The sequence below is a fragment of the Betta splendens genome, chromosome 24 (genome assembly GCF_900634795.4).
Source record: "Betta splendens chromosome 24, fBetSpl5.4, whole genome shotgun sequence".
Lineage (NCBI taxonomy): Eukaryota > Metazoa > Chordata > Actinopteri > Anabantiformes > Osphronemidae > Betta > Betta splendens.
Window position 1 is genome coordinate 3,703,672 of NC_040901.2, and position 10,939 is coordinate 3,714,610.

The 10,939-nt window shown below is 45.4% G+C and overlaps 2 protein-coding genes across 2 annotated transcripts; both read left to right on the forward strand.

Moving 5' to 3' along the window:
• The first annotated feature begins 2,489 nt into the window (after positions 1–2,489).
• LOC114849592 (thrombomodulin-like) lies at positions 2,490–5,240 on the forward strand. The gene has a single exon (XM_029141189.3). The coding sequence runs from the start codon at positions 2,823–2,825 to the stop codon at positions 4,338–4,340; it is 1,518 nt and encodes a 505-aa protein (XP_028997022.1). The 5' UTR covers positions 2,490–2,822; the 3' UTR covers positions 4,341–5,240.
• Positions 5,241–5,772: 532 nt separating this feature from the next.
• Positions 5,773–7,845, forward strand: thbd (thrombomodulin). Its single transcript, XM_029141188.3, has one exon. The coding sequence runs from the start codon at positions 5,986–5,988 to the stop codon at positions 7,591–7,593; it is 1,608 nt and encodes a 535-aa protein (XP_028997021.1). The 5' UTR covers positions 5,773–5,985; the 3' UTR covers positions 7,594–7,845.
• The last annotated feature ends 3,094 nt before the right edge of the window (positions 7,846–10,939 follow it).

The window sequence follows — 10,939 nt, forward strand, 5'->3', positions numbered from 1 at the left end:
GAAGACTTTAGATTTGAATATGTAATAGTTACTGGATATGGCCTAAAGAGTAGTCAGAGCCTAAACTTATAACGTGAGTACAAAGTAATGCTAACGTTAACGTTTAGCTTCGCGTTACTGACGGTAACTCTAGGCTTGAAGACGCTTATTTCAAACGCACTCATAAGAACGGTAAACGTTGGAGGGTTCAAAATTGTTGCTAACTACATTTTTGACGTATTAACTTAAAGTTTAGCTAACCTGAGTTGAAACGTTTTAGCGTTACTCGTTATCTGTTACTTTGTCTTATGCCGTTCCTCTTCACAATAAGTGAGCTGTACCGCTAGTTTTTCCTTGTTTTAGATCAAATTTAATGTTACTGGCTCTCACTTTATTTCAAACCCTCCCATTTTAAACAGGGTTATAAGCAATGTAAACGTCAAGGGTTCAATAGCGTTGCTAACTCAATTTTGACGTGTACTGGATGAAAGTTTAGGGACGGGTGGGGCTGAGAGAAGACCTACGTCATCCAGCACCGCCATCTTAATAGTTTGCCTATTTGCCCCAACCAAACCAAGCCCTCCAGGGGTAAAAGATGTCCTGACTAGCTTTGAGCCAGAGGCTTCAGACAAGGCTGCATGCATTCTTTTGCTTATGATGGGATACTTCAAAGAGCCCAAGGATGCCATGGTGATTGTTGCTGATGTAAGTACTGTATATTCATGCTTACAGACCAAGAATTTTGAGTGATTGTGTGTGTGTGTGTGTGTGTGTGTGTGTGTGTGTGTGTGTGTGTGTGTGTGTGTGTGTGTGTGTGTGTGTGTACTACTATGTGTACTTCCTAATCTAAGTCTAATCTTTTGCAGACGTGTGCCACAACTACAGATGTTGAATGGACAGTGAGGTTACCAACAACGCCAAGCTTGGTTGTCCAAGGTGATGTTTGATGTTCTCATTTTTATCATATACTGCATGTAGATTGCATGAGAGCTCTCAATCTTATCCAGGCAACTACATAATAAAAATAATAATATGTATAAGAAAACTGGTCCCCCCCATAGGTGAGGTGTGAGGAAAGACAAATTTGGTGGAGTGTGACTGTGTGGTGAAAGAGGGTTAAGGTGAAGCACAGCAAAAGAATGGGAAGTATAGGGACTAAATCAGAAGTAGAGAAATAAGAAAAATCAGTTACCTTGGAAACTAACAAACAGTTTTCAAACAGCACTTTAGATTCTCATTTGATGTTTGCCTGTAAACTGTATAAAACATTACTTCAAATTGCCACATATGTCTAAATATATGCCATAATGTTTTACAATGTTTTTTTCTCATTTGTTTAAGGTGACATATAAGAGCCAAGAGCATGGATGCTGTCTGTTGAGGGGCAGGTGGTCATGGGACCTCACCATGACCGGTGGCTTAGCAGTGCTCCTTGCCAGCTACTACAATTTCAACATGCAGTATGCTGATGATGCTTCCTGTAGCATGGAATTCATCCAATGGCCATGTTTATTAAAAAATAAAAAATAAGCTCATCTTCATTTTATTAGTTTCTCACCATAACTTACACTTTTGTTCTTGATCTTGTTTTTACAGGTGCTTCTTGGGCATACAGTTAATCCTGACAAAGGGTCAAAATCAAAGAGGCAGCAAGGACCCATTAATCAAAAAGTCTGCACTTTCATTCGAAAATTAATTGGCAGGAAGTATCTCATCTTGTAACTTTGAATGGCGGTCATAGACACCTGTTTATTAGGTGACCAGTTTAAGTGTTGCAAAAGGTTGTGCCATGAAAAACAAATCTAAAAGTTGCAGAAATTGTGTTTTTTTTTCTTTATATTACCTTTGTCATGTTTTGTCTGTTTTCTGGGCTGTGGTGGTAAAATAAATTAGGAAAATAAATTTTACTGTGGTTAATTTTGTTTTAGATTTGTAATACCTTGTTAAATACTAAACTAAATCAAATTTGTAATATTGCTGTAAGTTTACAGTTATTTACTGGCTACTAGTTGCATTAGATTTACATTATTGCATACTGTAACCTCACAGCATTGTCATGAAACAATTACTGTAAATTCACAATTTAATATATTACTTGTTCCACAATATGCTGTAACATCACAGCAATCTCAAAACCTTTACTGTAATATTACAGTTAAATATAAACATTTTACAATAGCATACTGTCATATCACAGTAAAAATTATGTCCATTTACTGTAAAATCACAGTAATATATTGTTAACTCACAGTAATTTAGTGTTCTGTCTTACTGTGAAGTCACAGTTAATAACTGTAAATTTACAAGCAGTAAAATACTGTAAAAGTCATGCAATTAGTAGCCAGTAATTTACTGCAAATTTACAGCAAAATATTTAACAGCTACAGCTTGCTGATCCCATAGCAACTCAATGGTCACGATATTGCAACATTTCACAAGGCGCTAATTACGTCATTACAGTGCTACGTATACATACATGTACACGGGCCCACGGAGAACGTTATGGGTGTAACTTTATGAAGTAACGCTCGCTGGAGGAAAGCCTCTGTGGGACTCTGAATCTTACCAACATCACATTACGTCGTCCTGTTCGTGTTTGGCGATGACTTGATGATCCACGCTCTTCAGATAAGGGTTTTTTTGGACAGCTTGGAGGGGTTGAGCAAACAGAGTGGGACTCGGTTCACGTGCCAGGACGAAACTTCCTTCCTTGTTGGGTTCGACAGAAAAAACACTTGGAGCTTGATATAAGCGCACTATGCTTCGATTTCACTCACATTTTCGGCCTCGGACGTCCGAACGCAGACGTGCCTACGCCCCGCAGCTTTTCTGACGCCGACATCATGTTTTCGACGGCACGCGCTCTGCTCATTCCCGTGATTTTCCTGTGCGGGCTGGAGGAAGTCGCGCTCGCTCAGCACGGACACTGCGCCGCGGATCGCTGTTTTGCGCTTTTCCTGAAACCCGCAAACTATTCGGCGGCGCAAAGGGGCTGCCAGGACTCCGGCGGACGATTAATGGATGCGGCCACGGAGCACGCGGGGGAGGCGTTCGCCAGCTTTGAGCGCGCGATCCGCGGCCGTTTCTGGGTGAACGACAGCAACAGGACTGGCACCCAACGCCGCTCCCTCGTCTCCGTGACGACGAACGGAAGCTCCACGCTCCCCGCAGAGCATGACTCTGATACACTGAGCGGGTACATGTGCCAGTATACAGTCAATGAGCCTTGCAGCAGCTTGCGCGCGGGTTCACGGATGAGCTACGTCGCGTACGAAGGATTTGAGGTGAAAGACTCGGAACATTTTCCCCAAGGAACCATCGCCACGGCGGAAACGCCTGGCGCCGAATATGCGGACTCAAAGCACGTGTGTTTCATGGGGGTCTGGATAAAGGCTCCCTGGTCGTGTGAGGTGTTTAATGGGGGCTGTGAGCACCGCTGCAATGGGACCAGTCAAACGTGCACGTGCCCCGCAGGGCGAAGTCTCCATCCCAACAACGTCACTTGCGCCAAAGATCCGCGAGCGTGCCAGAAGCACGGGGGCGAGGTGGCGCAGGACGGGAAGGGCTGCGTGGACGCGGACGAGTGCAAACAGAGGAACCCGTGCACGCGTGAAAACCAAGAGTGCGTGAACGAGCCGCAGGGGGCCGTTTGCCGCTGCATAGACGGCTTCGCGGAGGAGGACGGCGTCTGCGTGAACACCACCATCTGTTTCTCCTGCGAGCACAGGTGCGAGAAGATCCGCGGCGTCTACGAGTGCAGGTGCCTCGACGGCTTCAGGGTGTCGCCCCGGAACCCCACCGACTGCGAGGAGCACTGTGCGGAGAAAGACTGCCCGGCAAGGTGTGACCCGAACGCCGACAAGAAGGGCCAGCGCCAGTGCTTCTGCCCCGACGGCTACATCCAAGACACGATGGACAACGACACCTTCTGCACGGACATAGACGAATGTGACAACGAGCAGTGCGGCCACAGGTGTGAGAACTCGTTCGGGAGCTTCAGGTGTTTGTGTGAGGAGGGCTACGCGCTGGAGGACGACGGCTACACGTGTCTGCGCACCGACGGAGAGGCGGAGGACGCCGGATCGGGCGTCAGTCCGTCCGACCCCGCGCCGGCCGACGCGCACGCGGCCGCGGTGCCGTTTTACGTCAAGACGGGCAGCGTCATGGGCATCGCCGTGTTCGTCGCGCTCGGCGCCGCGCTGCTGTATTTGCTGTGGAGGAGCATGAGCAAGCGTTGCGGCAAGTTCGAGCTCACCTCCCTCAAAGGGCCGGACATTTTCTACCTGCAGCAGATGAGCACAGACACGTACAAGAGGTTGTCGTTTGACAAACCGTTCAAAAACGACTCCCAGAGAGTTTAACGCTCTTGTTTTTATTCCTCTTGTGAGTCAATCACTGTTCTAATAGGATATTTGGGACTTCTTCACGCATTGAATGAAAATTGTTTCACTTTTTAAAGCTGAAGAGCGAATTGTGAATAGGTAGATTTTTATATTAAATAGGAATTTATTTACTGGAGCTGTAATTTATTGTTTTGCTGCTAAGAGAAAACAAATATTGGATTTCTTTTCCAATTCAATCACACTGAAATAGGTGGGAAGAATGTCTGCTGGCAAAAGAAACTAAAATGTTGGTCTGGTCACTTTAAAAACGTAAAAATGAAACGTGGCCATCAGTGGGTTTTGTTGCCTTTTAATTACACTGTACACACATACACACACTGGATAACTTTTAATGGGCTTTAGTGTTTGCTTGACATGCTTCGTTCAACACACTTCACACCTAAACTACACAAACCTTTCTCTTGATCTGGATACAAAGCTCATTATTGCCTAATGTGAACAATGTTGGCTCATAAAAGCTCCTGTTTATCCTGAGTTATTGAAAGATTCACTGTTTGTGTTGTGATCATACAGTTCATCTCAGAATAACCTTAACCCAAACTGCTATTGAGCGACTGAACACTGACAAACTCACTACTGTTTATAAAAAACAGATTTTTCTGATGCTGCCTGACTTTTGATGTATGAAAACCTACTGTATTTAATGGCTCACAAGTATACGTGACAAACTGTCAGAGGTGCATTATTCATTATTCAAATATCTGTGTTCCATGAGTTTGAATGTTATTACTGTTTGCCACGGTAATGATGAGCCACACATGAATGTAAAGCTGCACTTCTATAATTTCCTCATTAGGAAAAGTCACCTGAAGATGTCACTTTTGAATATGTACAACAGAATAAAAATATAGACCTACATTTTGGCGTTTTACATACATTTTTTTCTTTTCCCCTCAGGGGTTATCAGGTTTATTATTACAACTGAATCATAACAAACTTCTTTGAGTTTGGTTGAAATACAATGTTTAATCAGATGTTGAAATGGTTCAGATGGTTCAGATATGAAATTCATTATTGTTGAGAGAGGATCTTGGCCTTGGCCTTATTAAAGAATGCTCTTGGTTTCCAACTTTTTATATTGCATTTTACATCGTGCTGCAGTTCATACGACACAACAATGGAGTGGAGCCGATGTGATGGTAAAAATAGAAGTTACTATGTCTTATTTTCTGCCACTAAATAAAAATTCTGCTGGTCGTCGCCTCAGTATTAATCTGTTTCCTCAGTCTGCATGTGGTGTTCAGTGCGTGAGCCCTAGTCTGTCCACTGTGTTGTGGACTTGGGTGGGACTACTGTGAAATAATGAGAGGGTGGGTGGGTGTCTAGGAGCGCCCCATGCGTGCGCGCGCCTCCGCCGTGTGCGCGCGCAAAACCCGTGCGTAATTGGGGACGTGGTCCGAGCAGAGCAGAACGTCTGAGAGCAGAACAGTGAGCGAGCGCGGCGGGCCGATCATGAGCGACTTCCTTCCTCCGCTGGGACACTAACATGGAGTTAGGGGCTTATAAATGCGAGCGAACGCGCTTCTCGACGGTCACATCTGCAATCTGCCGGAACGCGCGAGAACTCCAGCGAATTAGATAACGGACACGACCGAGTGCTACGATGCTGTTGGTCGTGGCGTTGGTTTTTTTAAGCGGGGCGGCCGCCGACGTGAACCGCAACGACGGACACTGCATTGAGGACCGGTGTTTTACGGCGTTTGAAGCTCCCAACGACTTCACGACCGCCCAAGGAGTGTGTGAGAGTCTAGGAGGTCACTTAATGACAGTGCGCTCCTCTGCGGCTAATGAGATTATTAAAATATTGCTCGCAACCGTTACTGGCAACTACTGGATCGGCCTACGTCTACCGGACGGTTGCCCGGACGACGCCACGGAGCTGAAAGGCTTCCAGTGGGTCACCAACGACCGCAACGGCGACTTTTCCGCCTGGGAGCCGGGTTTTGACGGCGGCTGCTCTTCTCCTCTCTGCGTCTCAGTCTCCAAAGGAAGGGACTTTAAATGGACTCAAGGGGCCTGTGGCGAATCGGCGGACGGCTTTCTCTGCGAGCACAGCTCACGTGAAACCTGTACGACCCTCACAGATGCCGCGCAGTCCGTCACGTACAGGACTCCGCTCGGGTTCGTGCGCGAGGATCCGCTGTCTTTGCCACCCGGAAGCGTCGCAGTCCAGAGGCCTTCTGGGAGCAAGTACATCTGCGACTCGGGACAGTGGCTGCAGGGGCCCTGGAGCTGCGAGGTAGATAACGGGGGGTGCGAGCACACGTGCACGACGCACCACAAAAAGGGCCCGTCCTGCTCCTGTCCGCCGGGGGAAGTAGTCAACGCCTCCAACAAAATCACGTGCCAAATGGTCGCAGACGACCCGTGCGCGCCCCTGCACTGTGCCCATGAGTGCCAGCACGACGGGGAGTCCCACGCCTGCGCGTGTAAACGCGGCTTCCAGCTGGGCACGGACAACAGGTCCTGCCACGACTTGAACGAGTGCGAGGACCGGCGTCAGTGTCCGCCGACCTTCAGGTGCGTCAACACCGTAGGCGGCTTCGAGTGCGTCTGCGACCCCGGGTACAAGTTGACCGCGAGCCGGTGCGTCGACGAGGACGAGTGCGAGTCCGCTCCCTGCGAGCACACGTGCGTCAACACGCCGGGCAGCTACAAGTGCACGTGCGACCCTGGATACGTAGTGGACCCAGAGTCACCAAGCACCTGCCGGCTTCACTGCGGAGCAGCGGAATGTCCCGCGGAGTGCGACCCGAACGACGACTCCCAGTGCAACTGCCCCGATGGCTTCATAGCAGAGGAACGAGACGAGGGGGTGTTTTGCCTAGACATCGACGAGTGCGATTCTGAACAATGCGATCACGGCTGTAAAAACACGTTCGGCGGCTACGAGTGCACGTGCTATCCGGGATTTACGCTGGTCAAAAAGTACAAGTGCGTGCGATCCGAGGATCATACGGACGGAGGCGAAAGCCCCGCGCGCACCCCCACAACTACGTTTTTACCACCTCCAGAGCCAACGAGGGGGCCCTCGGCGGTGTCCGTGGGGGGTCTCGTGGGGATAATCCTGTGCACAGTCTTCTTCGTCCTGCTGCTGGTGTTTCTGGTGCATCATATTTGCAACCGCGGAGAGAAGACGGAGAGCGCCGGGGAGCTCAAAACCCCCGAGGGAGAGAGTCACGGTTTGGAGCGAGTGGCGACTGATAAGTGATGAGAGGGGCGAAAGAGACAGAAGCAGATGAAGCACGACACGTGAATGTACGCAAGCGTCTGCAGACTTTACAGAACGAAGGACATGGATGTGGCTGATGCAGGGCACGAACAACGGAATTATTAAACAACTACAGTTCTTTTAGATGAAGACCAGTCACTTTGCAAGACAACTAGCACAATATAACAGGCACGACAAAGAACTGTGTTTTTATTGCGCTGGTACATGATTAAAACAAGGTGAACGCGTGAACTTTCATTTTCTCCTCCTCATCCATCCCTGCCACACACACAGGCTGAGTGCGCCACCACGTGGAAGAAACGCGGCAATTACAAGTAGAAGATAAGCAGTCGAATTTTATTTTAGAAGGAACATTTCAATCATTTTCATCTTTTTACAGATCTGGCGTGGTGACTGCTTAATGACATGTTCTAACACATTATTTCATGTATTTGAAACGTCCCAGCAAAATGAACCATATTATATTTTTATGTACTGTATGCAGTGGTTCAGCTTAAATTGACTCACAAAAACTACACAAAGGTAATATTTGCTTTTTTATTCAGTTATGTTGAACCAAAAAGCTTGAATTTGTCCTTACAAATAACTAAAACCAGTAATTCATTTTAAAAGGTACTGTACTAATACTGAAGTGATTATTCAAGTACTGTGCCCAAGCTGTGTATTAAGGTACTTAGATTACTTTAGATTTGATAGCAGTTATTATGGAAACATATTGACTCGGTACACAAACAGTACACACATACGTTATAGTTCTTTGTTATTTGAAGATTTCATGAATGTAACAGTAGACACGCAACCCAAGACAGTCTATGTGAACATGATTATTGAGAGCATACGTTTCGCAACACAAAAAATATACCTGAAACAAGGATTCATGAATAAAAGTGTACATAGCCTGTAGACTGAGGTGGCTGGGGTCATGGATGCATGGCACCGGAACCTGACGAACTGGGAAGGCGTGGATGAGAGCTTGGACGGGTGATGCTACTGCTAACGGGAGACGGAGGAAACCAGGAAGTAAGAGTGGCGGGATACAAGGGGCGTGGTCGGAGAATAGAGGAAGAGAGGCTGGAAGAGAGAGAGCGAGCGAGCGAGCGAGCGAGAGAGAGAGGTGTCGTGCCAAACGGCCATAACTTGTAAATATGCTCCGCTACACGTTTTCTAGTGGACGTAGTGACGCTACGTCTTTTAAATTTTGTGTAAACGACGGAAATAATCATCGTAATTCTCTTTACAGCGATCATAGATCGTGACTGTTTAACTCTATGACATGACGCTAGGACTCAGATCTACGACCCAATATTGCTGCAGCATGTTTGTTCTTCACATTTTGTGTCTGATTAAAACTGCACGAGTGACCACCGAGTTGTTTCACCAATTTTAACTTCCTATATTGGACCAGTTAAACCAGTAAGATGCTTTCATGTTGCCAAAACGTGATTATTAGAGCCAAAGCTTTTGGTCAGAAGCTTAATTCTGTCTTATTTTAAATACACTCCGCTTTGTTATATTTACAGATGTAATACACCAAGACCAGTAGAACCAGTAGCATGCTGGTTTTATGTTGCCACAAAGTGATTAAAGCCAATATCTGTTAACTGAAAGCTTCTTTCTCCCTTTATTTTAAGTTCATGGAGCTCTGCTGGATTATAATAATAGATTTAATAAGCATCCAGTACATCTAATCACTTTCTACACCTGTCTGAGACCACTTAAACCAGTAAGATGCTGTGTTTACGTTGTCAAAAAGTGATTACAGCCAATATCGTTTGATAAGAAGCTTATTTCTGCCTCATTTTTATCTTTATCAAACTCTTCTTGGTTATATTTACAGGTTTAATGAGCATCCAGCTCACTTGACCGCTGTCTGTACCTGTCTGGGACCAGTACAACCAGTAAGAAGCTCTTTCCACGTCGCCAAAAAGTGATTCATGCCAATACCTTTTGACAAGAAGCCTATTTCTTCCTCGTTTTAACTTCATCAAACTCTTTTTGGTTATATTAACCGGTTTAATGAACATCCATCTCACTTGACCCCTGTCAGTACCTCTCAGAGACCAGTACAACCAGTAAAATGCTGTTTCCATGTTGCCAAAAAGTGATTAATGCCAATATCTTCTAACAATAAGCTTATTTCTGTGTCATTTTAAGTCCACAGAGCTCATTTTGATTATATTAACAGATTTAAGTTCACTTGACCACAGTCTACACCTGTGAGGTAGAATCACTTTTTGGCAACATGATAACAAGCCTTTTCTTGGTTCTAATGATTTCAGACTGGTACAAGAAGTGATCAGATGGACTGGATGTTAACTCAATCTTCAGTTTGATCCAGTAGAACACATCTAAAGTTAAAATGAGGCAGAAATACACAGGGTCTTGAATCACTTTTTGGCAATGTGAAGACAGCATCTTACTGGTTCTACTGGCCTCAGACAGGTACAGATAGAGGTAAAGTTAACTTAAATCTGTTTAATATTAATAAGGAGCGCTCCATTGACTTAAAATGAGACAAAAATAAGCTTCTTGTCAAAAGATATTGGCATAAATCACTTTTTGGCAACGTGGAACCAGCTTCTCACTGGTCGTACTGGTCCCAGAAAGGTACAGACAGTGGTCAAGTTAATTTGAATGTGTTAATATGAACGAGAAGAGCTCCACTGACTTAAAATGAGGCAGAAATGAGCTTCTTGTGACAAGATATTGGCATGAATCACTTTTTGGCAACGTGGAAACAGTATCTTACTGGTTGTACTGGTCTCAGGCAAGTACAGACAGTGGTCAAGTGAGGTGGATATTCATTAAACCTATGATTTTAACTTAATGAAGTTAAAATAAGGAAGAAATACGCTTCTTTTCAAAAGATATTGGCTGTAATCACTTTTTGGCAACGTAAAGACAGCATCTTACTGGTTGTACTGGTCTCAGACAGGTACAGACAGTGGTCAAGTGAGCTGGATGCTCATTAAATGTCTTAATATTAAAAAGGGGAGCTCCATTGACTTAAAATGACACAGAAATAAGCTTCTTGTCAAAAGATATTGGCATGAATCACTTTTTGGCAACGTGGAAACAGTATTTTACTGGTTTTACTGGTCTCAAACAGGTGTAGACAGTGTTCAAGTGAGCTAGATGTTCATTAAATGTGTTAATATGAACAAGGAGAGCTCCATTGACTTAAAATGAGACAGAAATAAGCTTCTTGTCAAAAGACATTGGCATGAATCACTTTTTGGCAATGTGGAAACAGCATTTTACTGGTTGTACTGGTCTCAGACAGTTACAGACAGCGGTCAAGTGAGCTGGATGCTCATTAAACCTG